The 20389-nt window shown below is 45.6% G+C and overlaps 1 protein-coding gene across 5 annotated transcripts in view; it reads left to right on the top strand.

Moving 5' to 3' along the window:
* The window catches only part of NTM (neurotrimin), an 883941-nt gene that overhangs the window by 479633 nt on the left and 383919 nt on the right, over positions 1 to 20389 (top strand). For 4 of the 5 annotated variants that reach the window (XM_045555656.1, XM_045555655.1, XM_045555654.1 and 1 more), the window contains exon 2: positions 12511 to 12595. In XM_045555656.1, coding sequence (XP_045411612.1) covers positions 12511 to 12595 — 85 coding nt within the window. Of the gene's footprint in view, positions 1 to 12312; positions 12596 to 20389 lie in introns of those variants that run through there. The other variant, XM_045555657.1, reaches the window with a different exon arrangement.

Raw genomic sequence — 20389 nt, 5'->3', positions numbered from 1 at the left:
TGCAGTTACTGGAAGTTGAGCCTGTGGAAGAAGGGAGCCAAGGGAGGTGAGGGGCGTGTCCAAGGTAAATCAGGAGGCAACGTCCAAGGATACAGTGAGGGCAAAGTGGAACAGATGTCCCCAGACATAGTTCAGAGTGAAGTCAGGGGTCAGACATGGAGGAAACAGCCCAGAGAGTGAAGGATAGAAATGGAAGTCAGTCCAACTAATCCTACCTAAAGGGGGTTTTTCTCCTACTCAGCCTTCATTTTCACACAAATCACACATACACACATTTTCTTGCAGCATTTAAAACACGCTGTTACCAACTACACACAAATATTCTAGAATGGGTTGCAATAAAAGGTATCCAGGGGGGAAGATAAGCATAATTGAATTATCCTCAGTCATGTAGACAATAGAATTACTGGGTAGATGGGACATGACATTAGAAAGGTCACACCGGGTCACGTCAATTCAGATGTCCTAGTTACCTGTTTTGGACAGTGGCAATTTTGCAAGGGAGTCATACTTCAAAGGTTAGAGATATATCAAAGGTTTGATATATATCAAACACCCCTAACCAAATAAACAGTTTGGGTCTGTCACACATTAATTTATCCCAATCTTCTCTTATCCTATTTAGATATTATTTTTGCCTATATAACTGTTTATGCAGATATGCTTATTCTTATCCTTTAACTACTGTCTTGATTTCTTGGGGTTCTTTTATATTTTCAGCTAGAGTTCAGTCATTAATTCTGTGTTCACCCTATCCTCATACTTCATGAATACCAAATGTCTTCGTTTTTTTAATGCTCCTTAATTTGGAAGTCCCTATAAGCAAATTGTTTTAATTTTTGAATTTTCCCCAGCTGTGCTATTCACTTAAATTCAACAAATATTTATCAAAATCTATTATATGCCAGGCATTGGGTTAGGTTTGAGGAATGTAACCGAGAAAAAGACAGAAATCAAATGATTGTTAATACAAGTATGATGCGTGTTAGGAGTACCAGTATAGCAGACATGCACCAAGCCAGATGGAGCAGCACAGCAAGGCCTTTATGAGGAAGTTAGAACCGAAAAGGATGCACAGAACTTAGCTGGAAAAACAGGGGGACAGGATGCTAGGCAGGAAAGCAGCCTATGCAAAGGCCCACAGTTTAATTTAGGGAATTAAAATAATAATAAAATAAAGTAAAACCTGCCATGGCTCCCTAAGGGCAGAAGGGCTAAAAGATAAAGCTGAAAATGCACAGAGGCCACATCCAGGGCTCAGAAACAAAGACTTGGGGCTTTATTTGAATAAAGCAGTGTGAAGCCACTGAAGATGTAATCAAGAGAGTGGCATGGTCAGATTTCAGGAAACCTTCCCTTCAATGTGGAGATTGAAATAGATCCAGCAACGGAGATGCAGGACATCCGGGAATCTCAGCAATCCAGATGAGAAGGTAAGGAGAGACCACAGCTTAGACCAGGTAAGGCAGCAGGCTTTGAGAAAGGTGGAAGGATGTGAAAGATATTTGGAGGAAGAACGAGAGAGAGAGAGAGAGAGAGAGAGAGAGAGAGAGAGAGAGAGAGAGGGAGGGAGGGAGGGAGGGAGAGAGAGAGAGGGAGAGAGACTGGGTTATGAGGGGCAGTGGTGAGAAAGGAGAGATTAAAAGTGACTCTTGATTTCTGACTTCAGCAATTGTGTGCACGGGGTTTCTTTATTATTTGTGAGTTACAATGATAACTATTATAAGTAATATTTGAGGAATTTATACACAGGAATTTTGAGTAGCAGTAACATTTCTTTCTTTGTTTCTATTTTTTCCAATATCCTTTTAATATCTTTCATAAAAATATTTTGGGCCACACTTCTTTTTTGGCAAAAAATCCTGATATCTGCAGAATGTAATCTATAGCATCATACTCTGATATGTGCTGTAAAGACCGTTGGGAATAACTGGCTGTGGCTGATTCCAAGGTTATTTTCCTGGGTTGTAAAAGAATAATCACTAGCGACCATTTGTGGAGTTGGTACTCCATGCCAGGTACTTCACTGGGTACTTTACATAAATTATCTCATTTAACCCTCATAGAAAATATAAGAGGTAGATAATATTCCTTTTTTAATAGAGGAGAAAATTGAGACTGAGAGGTAAGAAAACTTTCCAAGGTCAAGCTGGTAATTTGGGGAACTTAGACATAAAGTCAAAGCCATTAATGGCTTCAGCATCCATGCTCAATCCCCTACACATCACTGTCTCCTAGTCATTGCCTGGAATCCAGCATCTTACAAGCACACCTTCTATTATTTTTCCTAAAGCATCTTATACTGTATTTGCCCACTTTTCTACATAGTTGCATAACTTTCTGGATTATTTGTACTTCATCTGTGCCAGCTGAAAATGTAATTACCTGAGGGAACTTAATGTCTTCTGCAAACTTGGGAGAGTTCTCTATGAATTCTCTTTGACAGATCATTGATAAAAATATCAAATTTGATTTGTCCTAGCAACTGTTCTTTGGGGAATCTGGTATTACTACTTCTCCCTATAGAAACATGTCAATCTTTCCCTGATTTGTATTAGCTTTAAGCTAATTCTCTGCCTTTGGAAAAAAAAAAAAGATAGTCTTCTCATTATCCACTTTTTTAAAAGGTATCTGTGATTCTGACACCTTATCAAAACTATTGTGAAAGCCTCAGTAAATTATTTTCACATGTTGTGCCTTATCCACGTGCACAATCACATTTTCCTCATTCTCCCTCTCCCAGCTTCAAAGCCACCTGAGCACCAGGTAAGTCCACTCTCCCAAGCCACTCACAGGTTGCTCTGATTTTTCTCACTACCTGCGCACCACCTATAGCTTTGTGGTAAGGTAGAGGGAAAAAAACATACAGAAGATTTAGGGAACTCATCCTTTCTGGGAGTGAAAGCTCATGTCAACTCCCAGGCGAGGACGGAAGCTCAGGCCTGTGATGTCCTAACTTCATTGTGAAAGCTCTAAATTCCTAAGTCCAGACGGTATGGGAAAGCCAGAATGATGCACAAGCACACGGAAGTACCCCTCATTGTTTCTTGAATTAGTAAAAAGTGTTGATAAAGTAAAGGATAAAGATGCTGTGAATGTGGAGGATTTTTTAAATCTAGGGTCACTGTAAGAATCGAGTAGTGTCTTTTGTCTAAATTGACAATGATTGAAGGAGAAACAAGGAAGTGGGGTGGTTCACATATGAGTTTGGTTGGGAAGTTTGATTTCTATAGCAGTAGAAATTCAAGCCTTCCACAAGCAAACAGTTGAGAATATGTTTGGTCTTCTTCAATAGGAGCAGGTGCCTTCCCACCTGCCCACCTTCTCCCCACTTATGCCCCTCTTCCCCCAGCCCATCCCTACTCCCACCCCCTCCCCAGGCCCTGCAAGGCAAACATTTATAAACCAAATTCAGTGACACAAAACCTTTAGAAAGCTTAGAGTGAATGATTTTAGTCTCATCCACTTCCCACTTCCTTGAGGAAACTTCAGATTCTGCTCGGCCTAAGTGTGGTGGTTTGCAGCCAACTCAGCTTCGACACTAACCCATCTGATAGGTGTTTGTCTGAAATCCAGATCTCACTAGTCAATCCACCTGATGAAACCAGGAGTATGTGTGTGCATGTGAGCGTGTCTGGTGTGGAAATGTAAATGGGTTACAAACCTAGCAAAATAACATCACAGAAGTTCAGCCAGGACCACATTTATAATAAAAAAATATTGATTGATTTCAGGGATAGCAAAGATCAGTTCTACCCAATTACACTCTTGCTGCCCCTTCTAAAGCAGTGTGACTCAGGGATTATTTCTCAGCTCTTAGTCTTTTATACACAACTGCTATTATAAAATGTTATTTGTGACATGTAAAATTATATATATGTATGTGTATATGCGTGTGTATAGAATATATTATGAACCCTATATGGCTTATTTAAGAAACCCTGAAGACTCTGAGAAAAAAACACAGCAGAATGAGTCTAAAACATGAAGTCCAAAAGAAAAATTCACTAACAGAAAGGAGAAGGGTTGGGGAGAGGAATCAAACTTAAAAGAAGAGGGGAAGAGAAAGAGAGAGAGACAGCAAACACAGAATAATCTCTTACTGGAGAGATGAAAAAATAGGCCCCAGAAAGTTAAAGGAGACAACATATGCAACTTACTGGCCCAAGTGACCTCTAAGTCCCTTCCAAATATGGTATTCTAATAGTGTCTTCTTAGAAGGAGGGTTTAAATATTCTCTTTATGGCTGGATGCCTAGCATAGACTATATCTAGACAGCCAGGTCCCAGCTAGGCTTTAGGGGAAGATTCCCAAATGGGCAATTAATTTAGATTTAATACGACAGTTACTGTAAGTTTAAATAAATGCCAGTTAAATATTAACAGCATATTTATTGAAGATTAACATTGCTGGTTGTATTGTGGGATTTTCTTTTCCTTAAAGAAACCCTTTATTGGAAGACTTTTAATCATCTTGACTCTTCCATCAGCTTGCCTTAGATCCAGGGTGGCTCATTAATTACTTTGTACAACAGTTTTCTGAATTCTGAAGTGGATACCTGGGTGAATGAGAAGAGTGGAAGAGCACAGGAGGAGGGATACTTCTGTATGCAGGAACTGATAAGTGAATCTGAAGGCTAAGTTGCTTTTGGTAGGAGAGATGAGAAGCATTATAATCATAGGATATGAGAATTGAAAGGGTTCTGGGAAGTCGTCTCACCCAAACTCCTCACTTAGAAGGCAAGGAAAAGAGACCAGGGCAATTCTGCACAGCTAGTAAGTCTCAGGCTTCAGGCTTGAATTCAAGACCCTAGCCCCAGCATCCCTACTGAGTTGTCATTGTACTCTGGAATCATTCTTTTAATTTTTCAGAAGTGCCTGTTTGAGTGAATTAGTCTCAATGACTCACAGATCAGGAAGAAGATGCTGGTTCAAAAAGAGCAGTGACGTACGTACCTAAGGTGACGAGAGGATGGGCTGAGTTGAAACTAGAACCCAGGTCTTCTGGTTTACAAAATGATGTTTGCACAAATGTCAACTCGAATAAAATATGCAATTGAATTCAGATATTGTTGAGCAGATTCTTAAGTCATTAAAATTGACCTCTTCTGCTGTTGCTATTGGCTGGGGGACAAGGAGTACAACCTCTAAAGAAAATGAGGGGAAAAGGTCAAAGAGAGACACAAGTACTAAGAGATTATTTAAGGGAGAAAGGGCTGTAGGCACAGAGGAAAGCCAAATTCCTTTGACAGTGAATTTGGGGTTTTAAACTCAAAGTTTGGAGCTGGTAAAGTTGCCGTTCACAGAGCCCTTTCTACTTGAAAAGTCACTTCCTGGTTGACTGGGCTGAGCTTTGTGCGCATTAGAACTGGTGTCTGCATATGGCAGAGGTGAAGGTCTGCAGGCAGCCCTTCCACGCAGGGGAGGAGGCTGATCCTGGGCACAGCCCAGGGATGGAGAGATTAGGAGAGATGAGGCCAGCACGGGAGGTTACTGTCAAATGCGTCATCTCAGATGGAGACCTAAGCATGTCAGGCCTTGCATCTGAGGAAGCTTTGCATTTATTCAGCCATCGCCCTCAGGCACATGGGAGCAAAGAAGGGCTTAAAGGTTCCTGGATGGAGGCCAGAGAGTGTGCTCACTTTGTGATGAGACGGAGGTGTTTTGTCTTTTTTTCGGGTTCTTTGGCTTCCTTTCCCGTGTGCTGGGGAATGTGTCAGATCAAGGTTCCCAGGCTGCTACAGAAAGAGAAAGCTGTCTGCTCTTTCCCATGCGAGGCTGTTTCCCACGGCCAATTTCCGTGTGCCCCTGGAGAACACCAAGGCCCCCGACAGAGGGTGGCAGCTGGGTGGCTGCTCTTCCTCCTGTGAGTGGTGTAGCGGCAAAGCTCCTTCCTCTTTCTGACGTCTCAGCGTGGAGCTTCTGCTCTTGTCTGGAAGGACACTCTCTCCGGATGTGAACCCTAGGAGTGCTCCCAGGGCCTGCGCTCAGCAGGTTGCTCCTGGGTTCTGTGAATGAGCTGTGGGCTGACTCAGAATGCAGGAGGCAGGCCACCCCATCACCCAATGGCAGCTCCTTCCCTCTCAGCTCGAGAACCAGGGAGCGGCCAGGCCTGTGCTAGACTCTCCACCCCGGTTGCCTCACTGCATCCTCATGCCACCCCTGGGCGCTAGGGACCGTGAGCACCACTCTTTTACAGTTTGGGTCCCACAGCAGGTAACAGAGGCGGTGAACGCCTGACTTCTGGGCTGTCCGATTCCAAAGCCCACGGTCATGGTTATTCTCAATGCATTAAAAAGTACTGAATGAATCGATGAATGCATGAACACAGAATGCTGCAGTTAGAGGTTTGTCGATGAAATGCAGAGACGTCAGAGGTTGCTGTCCCTAGCTTAAGGGAACACCACCTGAGGCTGAATGAGGCAGCTGCTGCCCACTCTCCTTCCTGTCTTGGGTCCTGTACAGTCTGTGCCGTCCTCTGCCTGCTACTCGATTCCTGCCCCTACCTGCCCGTCCTTTCATCTCCTCCTCTCTATTGTCTCAGTTTAACATCATTTCCTTAGGGCAACATTTCCTGATCTTCCAGATTCCATGAGAACATCCTGTCATATGCCTTCTTCCATTTCTTCCTCACAGCACTTATCACACTTGTATCCACTATTTTGTAAAATTCTTTGTTTAATATCTGTCTGCCCTGCTGGTAGAGTGTGCTTTATGAAGGCAAGGCCCACGCTACTTTTGCTTTTGTCTCTCCCATTCGCTGCTTTACTGGTCCCAAGTGTGCACGACATACATGTCTGATCCAGTTCTTCCCTATATTGAGGCATCCTTGAGATACCTCCTGAACAAGGCCCCTTTATATGAAGCTAGAAAACCAAGGTCAATGCCTGGAAATCTGGACAAGCATAATGAGACAAACTTCTGCCCAAGGACTGGGAAAGCCCCAGCTTATTTTTCTCAGCAGTGAGAAGGTTCTCAAGAGCTTGTAGGGGAGTGCAGGATGGCGTTCGTTGTAACATCAGCCTTCATGAATGCTGAGTTACATAAAACCACTGACAAACCCAATAGCACTGGCCTACAAGCAGCCTGAGGGCAGGGCCAGGTCCTTCCTCTTAGTCTCTCTAGGTCTCCACACAGCTCCTGGTACACAGGAGGAGCTCAACCTCAACTTGCTGGTCATGGAATAAATTGAATTCAACTGAATAACTGGATGCCCAGAGGTAACTGGGCAGTAATAGTATCATGTTCTTTGTGGTTCTCTCTCTCGCTTACAGATAAAGCAACAGAAGGAAGTATTTTCTTATTTGGCTCTTACATAGCGTCCTTAGCTGTGGTATAGTGGAATCAGCCCTGGAGCAGGAGTCAGGAGTCCTGAGTTCTCGTCCTGATTTGCCAGTTATTAACTTATGCCCCATGATAATTACTCCTCCCTCCTATGGCCCAGTCCTTCACTTAGGAAATGTGTGGGTTACACTAAAGATCTTCCAAAATCTCTTCTGCATGTATCATTTTGTGATTCTGAGTTCAGGGTCTTATTATGACCCAAAACCTAGATAGAAAGGAAAGATTCTGCCCAAAAGACCCCTGACTCTTAGGATGTCCCCTCTGAACACCTGCCTTTTGCTTTATTGGCACTTTGATTTTGCCTCACTCACCCTGCTCTACTTGACTTTTCTGTCTACCTCTGATTGTTCTGCCAGCCATCTCCCCATTTTATGTATTTCTTATAAAGTTTTATGGGATTCAAAGTCCATAGAGAGCTCACCTTTGCCTTTCTTTCATATCCTCTTTCGTGCCTCTCTCTATTCATGACCTCCTTTCTCTCCCTGGATCCTTTTCCCCTTTTCAAGTTGCCCTTTTGCTCTTCCTGCTGAAATCCTAACATGCTGGACTATAGCCCAGATGAACAGTGATTTTATTTTGATCCTATATTCATAGAGGAGCAAAAAATAGCATATATTTTTCCAGGTCCCAGCTCTTCCCTACTCCCCTAGAGTCATCTCTTTATCCAGATTTATGCTGCCTTTTCTGATTAAATCTTCCAATATCTATTTGATGTCACGCCACTCTCTAACCAGCCTTCATTTCTCATCTTCTTGCCTGTGCTCCTATTTGAGATCTCCACCAGGAGAGGGGGGCCTTTAGCCTTTTTAGAAAAGGAGAAGCAGAACCGGCATTTGTTAAGCTAGTACTCCTCTTTTGGTCTCCTGTGTGTGTGAAATAGTGACAACTCTTTAGCTAGCCGGGGCTTGCTGTAGGTAACATAGTGTAAAACAGAAACAACAGCTGATTTCCCTTTCATTGGAAATTCTTCCCTGCTCCAACCCTGCTCCAGTGTATAGAGCCAGGGGCTGCCTGAAGTCTCCATTTACTGTTTCCTCAGCTGCCTTCCAACCCTCTGGAGTCTGCACAGCAAGCCCCTCCCTGCCCCCTATGCAGTCCCAGGAGTACTAGAGGGAATAGGATTGTTTCCTTTTGCTTGGGGGGTATGTGTGTGTCTGTGAGCTTGAAAGGCATTGTCCCATAGATATTTTTATAACCTGAAGCAATTACAGCTGTCAGCACAGAGACAAGCTGTGACAAGTTGATTTATGTGTATAGTATATGTGTATGCAAGAAGGAAGGGAAGAAGGAGAGGGAGATGGGGGGAAGAGGGTGGAGGTGGGTGCTCATTAGGAATCTGCTTTCAAGGAGGCAGAAAGGAAGTTGTTTCTATAAAGAACACAAATAATGAAATTGCTCTGACTGTCATCCCTTTTTCATTAACTTGGATATGCTGGGAAAAATAAAATAAATCCAGCAGTTTTTATGAAGCAAGAGACAGGATATAAGATAAGCCACTAAGTGTTGGTTATATTTAGGGATTAAGGGATGGGAAGGGAGTTGACATAAGATTTTGATCTTCATTTTTTCAAACCACTTCAATAGCAGGTTTGAATAAAATGGAGTCTGTCTTGTTAATTATCGGGGCATCTCTCACCTTTCACCAGTTTCTAAACTTCTATTTTTAAATAAAGTTTGGATCTCTGTGCCCACAAAGCAGGTATGAGGTTGCAAGTGGCTTTTCTTTCTCCACGCTGAGAGTCACCTGAGTTTTGCTGGGTTTTATGCAGGCAACTGCTGGGATGGTACAACTTAGCACTGTCCTTTCACAGCCAGAGACAAAGATGGTTTTACTGTCTTAGATCAACTGCATACAGACCAGTGTAAACCGAACATCTTAAAGAGCCTGTAAGAATTATTTTCCTGCCCAGCCATAATAATGAAGCAATGGCAGGAAAAATGTATTAATAAAGCATCTTCCATCGTAAATGGATTTCTAAGTATTTTCCTGTAGAGTTAATCATGTATGTAGGCCCCTCGGGAAGGCCTGTTGATGTCATTATCCACATTCCTAGATGCAAAAACTAATGCTCATTTGTACCTACCTGGAAATTAGATGCAAGAGCCAGGATTAGAATTTATCATAAAGGGAATCATTGCTGCCATTCTCAGGCCTGTAGAGAAATGACTTCAAAACCCTGAATGAGTCCTTCTCCCTTCCCTGTGACAAGCATTTATTCCCACTTTGTGTGGTATGGATGTGTTGGGGGGAGGAGAGGACGGGGGGTGGTTGAAATGAATGGATTATTATAGGTGACTCCCTGGCTTCTGGGAAAAAAACCTTAAATTCAGCAGACTGAAAGTTAGAAAACATCGTCTCATGCCTTATGTCTGCTATCATACTTTACTTAGTGAAATCATTCAGTTTCCTATTTCCACAATTTCCCATTGGAAAATGGAGATAAAATAGAATTTTGCAAAAATGGACTGGTGTGGAAATAGGTCAATTCTTCTCCTTTGCTTTCAAAATATAAACAAAACTCTTCTGCTCCCCATAGATGTGATTGTTATTACTGATAGCAAAGTTATTTGTTGCAGCCATAAGTTGACAATTGATATTTTTGGTCCTGTGTGTCAAATGATCCCCAGTGGCTAAAAATAGCAGATGAGTTTCCCTGAGTATTTAATATCAAGAAAAGTCACCAGAGGTGATCAGGGAACAATTGGTCTAATGATGAGTTAATGCAAAGTATTTTGAGATCATCAGTGTAAAGTTGCTCTACCTTCCATGGTTGAGCACTTCCTAGTCCACCGTCAAAATGGAAAGGCAAGGCTTCTCAATCCTTCTTGGTTATCTTGGAGTTTGGCTTCTACATCTCCAAAACCTACCTCCATCCTACCTCTCTAAAGCCATTAGTGTGAGCAGGATATGATGGGTGAAATGTCTGCATCATCTCTAACATGTTATCTATATAGAAGTGATCTGTATTGCTTGAAAGTTGCAAGGATTTTTATGGCAGCAGGTCCCTTACAGTTATAGTGATTCAGTTTTAATAGTTCAGTTTCATTGGTGCTGGATAGCTTTATGGAAAACATTTTTCCATTTTTTAACAGTTGTTTAAAAAATACCTTCCTGGTTGGATTTGAAAATCTAGGGGGAAAAAAATAAAGCCATTTTTGCCTCCTGTCCATCCTCAGGGAGAATCGGGGTCAGTGCTGGGAGCCCAGCTCTGGGGATCCTTGAGAAGCGTGCGTGTTAGTGTCACTGCCACTGTGCCTGCTGGGCTGCTGTGCTTCCCCTTTGCACAGGGACTAGGCCCGCTAAGGAAAATATACTACATTGCGTCACAGCCCATCAGAGCCTAAGTCAAGGGAGAAATAATAATGTAAGCACAGAGGGACTAGCAGCAGCCAGAGAGAAGTGACAGGAGCTGAGGCAAAGCTTGTCTTTTCCTGGGTTTCAAGAATTCAAAAAACACCTCTTAAAGATGAATTCAGCTGTACAAAACTGGGTAGCCCAGAAGCTGGCTAAATAAAGCACGTGGCTCACACTCATCCACCCGAGTGAGCACTTCTGCAGGGCTAGCATCTTTTAATGTCGACAAAACAAGAATAAAGAATGTAAGTCAGTGTCGGAACTTGACCAATATTTTGATGCGATTTTGCCAGTTTCGTACACTTAAGAGGCTTCTGTGATTTTGCGTTTGTTTTCTGTGTGGAAGATCTCTAGAACAGTGGTATTGAGTCTTTGGGTTTTAAGTAGGTTTTGTGGGGGGCTGGTGGGGGGCTGTTGTACTATTGAATAAAAAACGAGATTGTTCTCAAACATCCTCCCAACACTCTAAATTTACTCTAAATGCTAATGGAATTAGTCTGATCATTTTGAAGGTGCATGTATGCATGCTGCAGGGTCTTCCGCTCCCAGATAATTAGTTTGTGACCCTTATTAAGATGTCTCATGTCTAGCACTTATCAAGACTGCATGGTAACTTTGTCGTCGTCTTCATCTGCAAGTGCCCGCTCCTCAAGAGGGGGAATGGTTAAGCTCCCGGCCTGGGCTGGGCTGGTGCACTGCCTGGGCCCGGCGCGGCGGGGGTTAAGGTGGGCGCCCGCGCCCCGCGCCCGCCCGCCGGGATGAGCGCGCAGTCCGAGCCCGCCCGCTCGCTCCGAGGCGGCTCCGGGAGAAAGTGGCGGTCAGGGATGGAGCTGCTGCCATGACAACCCCGGCGGTCGGGGCCCGCGCGCGTCGGGGCTGCTCCCGGGAGGAAGGCGGCGCGGAGGCCGGGGGCGGCCGCTGAGCGTGGCGTCCGCGCGGCTCCGGTGCCGGCTGAGCCTCGCCTTCCCCAGCGGGCGAGCGGGCGAGCGAGGGGCCGCCGCGGTCCGCTCCTGCCTGGCCGCGGCCGCAGCCCCTGCCCCGCAGAGACCGGCCGGATCGCGGCGGCTGCAACGCGCTTTTGGGCTGCGAGGAAGTTGACCGAGGCGGCTGCGGCAGGATCTCCGGGGCCGGATTGCACGAAGCCGGCGTGGCCATCCCCTCGTCGCGCAACCTTGCCGCCTCCTGCGTGCTCTACTTTCCGCCTGCTATTGTTACAGACTGTTTTCCGGTGGCGAGCCTTCCTCCGAAACTTGCGACCAAAGTGTTAGATGGCCGCTCTTGGAACTGAGGAATTGCAGACCACCTCTGGGTAGCTGGATGGAACCCACCCCCGTCCCTTTCCGGTACCAAAGTGCTTACTCCTCTCCAAAGTGCCATTTCTGAACTGTTAATGGGAAGAACCGGCTCCTGAAACGCGCCCACACCTCTGCACCTGCTTGCGCTTCCCCTTTCTGGCCACCGTCCCCGGCCGAAGCGGCGAGGAGACGGCCCCCTTTGGATGTCCTCCGCGGAAACTGTTTCTCCGAGGCTGGCAAGCTGAGGCTGGATTTGGGGGAGGAAGATTGGACTTGGAGGAGTCTGCGCGCTTTTCTCCTCCCCGCGCCTCGCGGTGGCCGCTGGTTCACCGCTCAGTCCCCGCGCTCGCTCCCCCACCCCACCCACTTCCTGTGCTCGCCCGGGGGGCGTGTGCCGTGCGCCGCCGGAGTTCGGGGAAGTTGTGGCTGTCGAGGATGGGGGTCTGTGGGTACCTGTTCCTGCCCTGGAAGTGCCTCGTGGTCGTGTCTCTCAGGCTGCTGTTCCTTGTACCCACAGGAGTGCCCGTGCGCAGCGGAGATGCCACCTTCCCCAAAGCTATGGACAACGTGACGGTCCGGCAGGGGGAGAGCGCCACCCTCAGGTAGGGAGCTGCCATTCTTCTGTTTGAGAATGATTTGTATGGGGTGGGGGTAAGGGGCAGGGGTGCAGCTGTGTGCCCTGGAGCGGGCAGGGACTGGCGGAGACGTCGCTGGTTCCCTGGGCAGCACAATTTATGGGTGAACTGGGTGCTCTGCCCGGGAATGTGGTACTCGTAGGGGAACACCCAGAGCTTCTGGAGGTGAGCTGTTTCCCCGAAATGGGCCCTCTGGCACTTGGTAAGGGTGAGGAGTGGCTGGGCCAGACTGTCGCTGAGATTGAGGGACATGGCCCTGGCACTGTCTGTGCCTAAGCCTGGTGGCCGTGGTGACTGGGGCCTGGCTGGGGCTCAGTGCGAACAGTCTTCTCTGAAGTTCACGAGTGCTGAGGGAGGGGTCTGGCTGGGTGTGAATGCCCTCACTCGCCCATGCGGTGGGGAGTTGCCAGCCCTGGCTGCTGGACTCTGTGAGAGCTACTGTTTTGTGCTGGGCCTGACTGTGCCCCAGCTTTCCTGGGCTGCCTTCGTGGCATGAGCTGATGCACACAGGGAGATGCTTTCTCCTGTCTGAATGTGGCTTTCTGAGGCCGAAGTCATGGATTCTGATTTGTCTGTGGAAAATGTCATTTGAACTGTGCTCTGTTTGTGCTATCCACCGAAACAGAAGGTGCAAAACTCGTCTGCTGAACAGAAACCAGATTTCAGTGTTGGGTCAGGTCCTAATAGGCTTCTGGGGTTGAGGCTTACAGGAACTAGGGGAGGAGAAGAAGAATCATGGCTATGCTTTGTGTCAGGTGGGACGATTCTATCTCCCTGATTACCTTGCCTGCAGAAACTCCATTTCCACTGTTGATGAACCACACCACTCACATGAGGGCACCACACTTAATGATTCAATGGGAAATTCTACTCTCTGGGATTTTCTAAGAGAGTAAGCATGAGGTAGAAGTTAAGAAGCTTCATGGGAATGATTTCCCTGCGTTTCTTTGCTTTGGTATGCTCCCCTAAGTAAAGTTTTCCAAACTGGGCAACTGCACTAACCACAAGCCAACATGGCAGTGTTCTTGTCCTCTGCACATGAAGATTCTTGGAAAGATAACCTTGGTGCTGGGTGTCCACCGTTTCATCCCCTGATGACTGTTCTTCTAAGATGGGATTGTTGGGGGACTGCCTACTTAAGGCAATATCTACAGGATAGAAAATGTTGAGGAGGGGCATTGGCAATACCGAGATGAATTAACAGCACATTGCCAAGGAAGTGTGTAATTTAAAGACCTTTGCAAGGCTGCAAGCATCCCATGATCCTTTGTCTTTGGAGAGTGAACCCTCATGCCTCCAGTGAACTCCTAGTTGCTCATTGGTTCATGAACCCCACCTTTTCCACTGAACTCTTTAGGGACTATTTTGGACAAAGGTGAAACATCTGGCTGCCCTGAGTCCAAAATAATTGTGTATCTGTTTTATAAAGGGATATGATGGGACTTGCAAATATGCAGTGATTTTAGACTACTTAAAAAAAAATGAACCTGTCACGCAGTGTAATCAAGGGAATTTAGTATTCTCTGGATGCCCCCTTTGTCCCTAACCCTTGGCTGCAAGGAGTCCCTCAGGGTCAAAACAGAGATGTTGTCATATGGGGTACATTTTAGATACAAATGGGATGAATTTTTTTTTCAAGGAGGAGGTGGAAGGTAGTCAGCTCTGTAGTGATTTGAAGATAAAACCATAGCAAATGGGCCCTGATTGACAGAGACTCTCACAGTGGCCAGGATCTGGTCTCCAGAAGGTAGTCTTCAAGGCTCATGAGAATGGGTCCTGTCCGAAAGGGTGGCTGCATTCAGCATGTCTTGAGCCACAGGGCAGGCCTAGGAGCAGCTTCTCTTTAAAATCGCATTATCGTGTATGGGCTGGCTTCTTTTTCTTTGTCTTTCCTTCCATGTTTCTTTTTTTCTCACTCTGGAGTTCCTTCTTTGTCTCTTTCAGGAATAATGTTTGTTTGCATTTTCCCATATACTCTCAGCACAGTGTCTTATTTGGGTGCAAGGGAAATATGGTGGGGCTTCCTTTCTAGACCCTTGAATTGGGCCCAACCCAGCCAAGTTCCTCTTGTAACATCTCCTGCCATTATGTGCCAGCCTCAGGGGCTGAATGTTCTTCCCGACGTGCAGGAGGATGATGCTCACAGTGAACAGAGCTCTACAGGGCAGGGATTAGACGAGGTAGGATCTCATTGACACCAGCCAGTGGCTACAGGCCTGATTTAGGATGTGAATCAGGCACCAGGTGTAACCAGCGGCCTATACAGAGGACACTCATTGCTTTCAGAATCACCCTCATTCTTCTCAGACTCTAATGCACTAGAACAAGGAAGGGCTACCTTCTTGGGGATATATTATCTAGAGTGGAAACCCTTGAACTCTCAAACAGGCTCTGCCTTTTCTAATTATATGCAGAGAGAGGCAAGTAGGAATTTCAGAATTTATTTTGTGTGCATAAAAATTGCTAAACTTGCATGTACCCTAACTCTAGGTTGTGACAATCTAGTAGTTTAGGGTTCTGGGCTATTTTATTTTTGCTTTTTATTGTGTGTTTGAGGAGCAGGGGTCTCTTATTCTTTCCTTCCTTCCTTCCTTTTTTCCTTATTTCTTCTTATTTTTTTTTTCTTTTTTGGTTTGATCATATGGCCAAGCTACAAGGAACCACAACCAGGGGAGGTCTGAGCACCTCTGCTCTGCCCTGGAGGTCCACCCTGTCCCCCTTGCTGTGGGTGATGATGTTGATGCTTGTAGTTTTCTTCACAACCAGCAGAGGACTTTTTGCTCTAATTTTATTTTATTCTGCTTTGTTCTCACCACTATCATTTTTTGAGGATCTTTTCCAGTCCCCAAAGTACAAATGCTTCAGCCAGCAGATTCTAGTGTTAGGAAACTTTTAAAAAATGTTTTATTTTATCCAATTAGTTCTAGCAGTCCTTGTGGAGGTATTGGGCAACCTTTCACCTAACATGGCGTTAACAGCCTGAAAAGAATTACAATTTGGAATCTACTCTTTCTGCTTTCCTGCTGATATTCTGTGTGCATATTTTTAAAGAATCAGGTTAGGTAAAACAGAATTTGCAATAATAATACCATTAGCCAGGGTTTACTGAGTGCTCACTATGTATTAGGGAGTATCAAGGTGTTTTATATTATCTAACCCATCTTTCAACCTCACAACATTAACACATAACCCTGAGAATAGCCCTATGATGTAAGCACTATTATTATTCCCATTTTATAGATGAAAAAACTGAGGCATAGAGAATTTATTGCTTTTGATTTGGGTGGCACAGCTAGGAAGTTTTGAAGCCAGGTTATGAGTCACTAGTTATAATAATGTTAACTAGATGAATAGTGCTGTCAATCATTGTCAGTTACCGTGTTAAACATTTTATATTCACAATAACATTTAATCCTCACAACTTTCTGAAATAAACTTAATTATCCGTCAATTTATAGATGAGGAAACTGAGGCCCAGAGAGGGAAACTTACATAAAAATCACACAGGCAGCAAGTGGCAGAGCTGTAATGCTGACTCAGGACTTTGATCCTTGACCTCGTGTTAAATACATCAAGCTTTCCCCAGACTACGAAGGACCCTCTGGACTCTGTGTTCCCCTAGTTCCTCAGTGGCACTTACTGTCTGCCACATTCATTTTGGCTTAGATCCTGTTTTGCAATGTTGTCTAACTCTCTGGCTTCTTTTTCCCTGTGGGCTACAGAGCAATTCGTGGAAAGCAGGACTCATGCCTCATCATGCCACGAGCACTGTGTGCTTGCAGATGTTTACTAAACAGATGCAATGAATGAAAACAAAACAGAAATCTCCCCCAGCTTATATTCAATTTATCTCTTTCCTGCATTTCTCTATCATTTTATTTTAAAATTCAACTATGACCAACCAAGGAAGGTTTATTGAGTGGTTCTTTCAGGAAGGGCACTGAACTGGGTGTTGGGGTGCAAAGAGGCATGAAACATGGACGTGGCTCTCAGGGAACTGGGGTCCAACTCAGAAAGGTGACTGTGGACAAGGATGTCATGGACAGTGTGAGGCAGAATGTGCCCATTAACAGGCGGGTGATGGCAGCTTCACAGCCAGAGGAAAGCGTGCTTGGTCTTTCCCCAGTGGAGGCTCTCAGTGGGCGGGCGAGGCTGGCAAGGCTGTGCCCAGCTCAGCCGGTGGAAACGCAGAGGCGGCGGCGAGGAGCCCAGCAGCCTGAGATGCCCAGCCGCGTGGGTGTCATTCACTTAGAGACCTTCACTAAGCATCAATGTGTCACTTGGCAATTTCAGTGAATGCTTTTCATGTTTCAGAGATTCCCTGAATAAGGCAGCAACTAGTAAAGTGAATTATTTCCTGGGGATCATCTGGTAAGTGAGTATCAGAGGCTGAACCATACTTTCTGTCATGTGTCTAGACAGTAGGCTTGGGGACTGAATCATGTTGTTTTTCAAGGATGAGTTAGGAATAAAAGGTCTGAGATATGTACAAGATTTAGGTTGAGTTTTGATATGCAACTCCACAGAATAATGTGGTTTTGATACTTGAGAGGACCCAGGGAGTCCTCTTTTAGATAAAGGACGCTGTGGCACTCTGTTCATGTCATGTAAAGCACTTAGCCTTTCATATTATAAGCAGATGGAGTCTCTGTTAGTCCCTCCAGCTACTCCAGGGCCTCTGTGGGCAGAACTGTGCCTTCCTTGGGTTTGCATGCTAATACCGAGCACAGGCCTTGGCTCACAGTGTTTGCTAATAAAGTCTGAACGACTGTCCTCCCACCCTTCCCTTCACGCACTCTGCTGTAGACACCCTTGGCCTTCCTTCTGTTTCTTGAACACAGAATGCTTATGCCAGCCACAGAGCCTTTCCTCTCTTGGCCCCCCCTTTTGGGAATGCCCCTACCATGGGCCCTCCACAGACAGCTGTTTCTCATCATTTAGGCTTATACTCTAATGGAACCCCCTCACTGAGGCCCTTGCTGACACTCAGATCAAAATAATTCCCTACAGCCACCACCGGTCTTACGTTGGCATACCATCCAGGATTGTTTCTGCAGGAGGGTGCTCTCTGTCTGAAGTTCTCCCATTCATTCGTTTGGTGATCTGTGTATGGTCTGTCGTTCCCAACTGCACTATGAGTTCCTTGAGAAATAGGTACCCTCTCTGTTTTACTCAGCACTGTATAAACAGTGTCTGGCATGCAGAAGGTGTTCGATAAATATTTGTTGCATGAATGAATGAAGGAATGAAGGTCTGACATCACTGTCTTCTTCTCCTTGCCTGTGTCCTCTTTCCTGGATTGTCTTATGTTGTCCTGGCCTTGGACATGGTACTGGCTCACTGTCATTTCTGTCCAGGTCTTGCAGCTGTGAGGTTGATCTTGCTAGGGTGCAGGTGGGCAGTTTACAAATACACATGAGTCCCTGAGCTGGTGTCTGTCTGTCCAGGATGTAGATGGGCTGTGTTGGTTGTCCATTATTTCATAGCCACACCCATGATGGCACATGCCTTCAGCTGGGAAACTTCCCTACCCAGTCCTTAAGCCTTTGAAGAAATGATGTACTCAATCCAGGTGGACCACAGAGAAATTAATGCTTTCAAGATAAGAAGGGGCACAGAAAAGCACCTCTCTGCCCATTCTTCTCTCTCTCTATTTTTGGAGTGTGCTGGCAGTGGCTGTCTCATGGTGTAACTATTGATCCATTGTTTATGAGTTCACCCGTTCAGAATAGCAATGCCACTCAGGAAGCCTGTGCTGTTCCCACTGCCCTGCCCATCCTGGGACTGGCCACAGTATGCTCACCTTGGGGGCTTGCCAGGCGTCCAGCCAGTGGCCCGTGGCTGTGAAGAGCATGGACAGATGGGCTTGCAGAGGGAGGCTCCTGGAAGCACATTCAGCCTGTTGAGGAGCCAAAAACTAAAATGGAAAAACTAAAAACTCAACCAACCATGGGGCAGAAGGAGTAGGAGTATGTGCCAATTGTCACTGGAACCCAGAGGAGGCTACAGAGGGACAGCCCAGTTCTCTAGCAGCTCTCATCTACACCATAGATGCTTTGCAGAAAAGTTTCTCCTTTCTTCCTCCTATAAATGCCTAGTGCTCTGAGTTTGAAAGGGTTGCAGAGACTGGGGAGTTCAACCCCCTGTCTTACAGATAGCGAGAGTCGTGATAATCGATCCTTCCCTCGGAGGGGCTGATAGCCAGCCCGTGCTCCATCATGCGCTGTGAGCCCTGGCCTGGGTCTACACAACCTGAAGGAAGGGCCTCCTATCCCTCTGAGTGCAGAAGCATCTTGCTGACCCTGAATGCTTCTCGTGCAATTAGCTGACATTTATCCCCACATTCTCTCCTAACTGCTGGTTTAGTCTGGTTCCAGGGCTGGCGTTTTTATGCTCCAGCTCTGACTCTGTGTGGGACAACTGTGCTTACTGTGTGTCAGGCCCTGTGCTGAGAAGTTCACCAGAGACTCTCATTTCATCCTCATAGATGCTCCATGAAGTGGATACAGTTGTTATCTTGATTTTACTCATCAGGAGACCAAAGTGCTGAGAGGCCACGTGAAGATCACACACACAGACGTTGTGAGCTGGGTCTCAGGATCAGCTGTGTCTGACTTCTAGGCTCTTCTCTTTGCACCATTGCGCTGGTCTCATTCCATTTCTTCTATTCTTCATGGCCGAGTTTCTCTCGTCCTGGAGACCTGGTGCGTCTGTGGTGGTGCACGAGAATGTCCCCTTCCTGACGTGTGAGGAGTGGGGCTTGGGAGCAGGGGAGTTTTCCCAGCCTGTGGTGCAGAGGCTCAGAGACCCGGCCAGCCTCTAGATGTCCCTTTTCCTCAGAGAATCCTAGCATTTCCCCAGTGTGTTCAGACTTTTATTCCAGGTCCTTCCACACTCTTTTCCTTCAGATATCAGCAACCTAGACTCTCTCACGGAGAGTGTTAACAATCCCTTGGACGTTTCCATGTATTCCTATGGAATGGAGTACTGAGCAAATCTAGGTGGACACACCATTCCACAAGCCAGAGCATGTGGATGCCGTGGCATTGGGACCTGAACCTGTATGTTTCTTTAATATTATTTTTTCTTGTACTAGTGATAGGATCATTGGCATCTCTCCTGGGGAATCTTGAGAAAAATAATAATTAACGGCAACAGCCCATTTGTTCTCTTGAATTGAAAGTCTCCACTGATGAGTAAAGTAAAGCATTATCCTTGCAGTATTTGAGGCCATTTTGCTTCCTCGGGAGCAAGTTGCTGGGCTCCCACTGTGTAATAGATAACTAATAATAAATAACTAGGACTGCCAACATCATATATAGGGCCAAATAACAGTATTTTTAGAAAACCAAGAATTTATTGGGTTTAGGATGCACTTTCAAATTGTATGAGCTGAGGAGAGAAGGAAGCAATAGGGAAGTTTAATGGCATTACACACTTGGTGGGAACAAAGGTCTTCAGCAAACGAGACCCTACAGACTCAACATCGAAGCAGGGGTGGTATGTGGGAAGGAAAACACTGTGGGGCAGGGATCTGCTAACCCTGGCTCAGGTACTTTCTCTTTGTTTGATCACGTAGGCAAAATTTTTAATCACTCTGTTTAAAGAGGACAGTTATTACCTACCTTAAAGTATTGTTTTATGCTAAAATGAAATAATGCATTCAAAGCTTAGTGCATAATTTTAACCACAGTTCTTTCTCTCCATATGTGTACACATATACAGATGCATATATATGTATGCATATGTACATATGCGTAC

Source organism: Lemur catta, chromosome 7, assembly GCF_020740605.2.
Source record: "Lemur catta isolate mLemCat1 chromosome 7, mLemCat1.pri, whole genome shotgun sequence".
Classification (NCBI taxonomy): domain Eukaryota; kingdom Metazoa; phylum Chordata; class Mammalia; order Primates; family Lemuridae; genus Lemur; species Lemur catta.
Note: the sequence above shows the minus strand (reverse complement) of the source record. Positions and strands in the feature narration are given on the sequence as shown.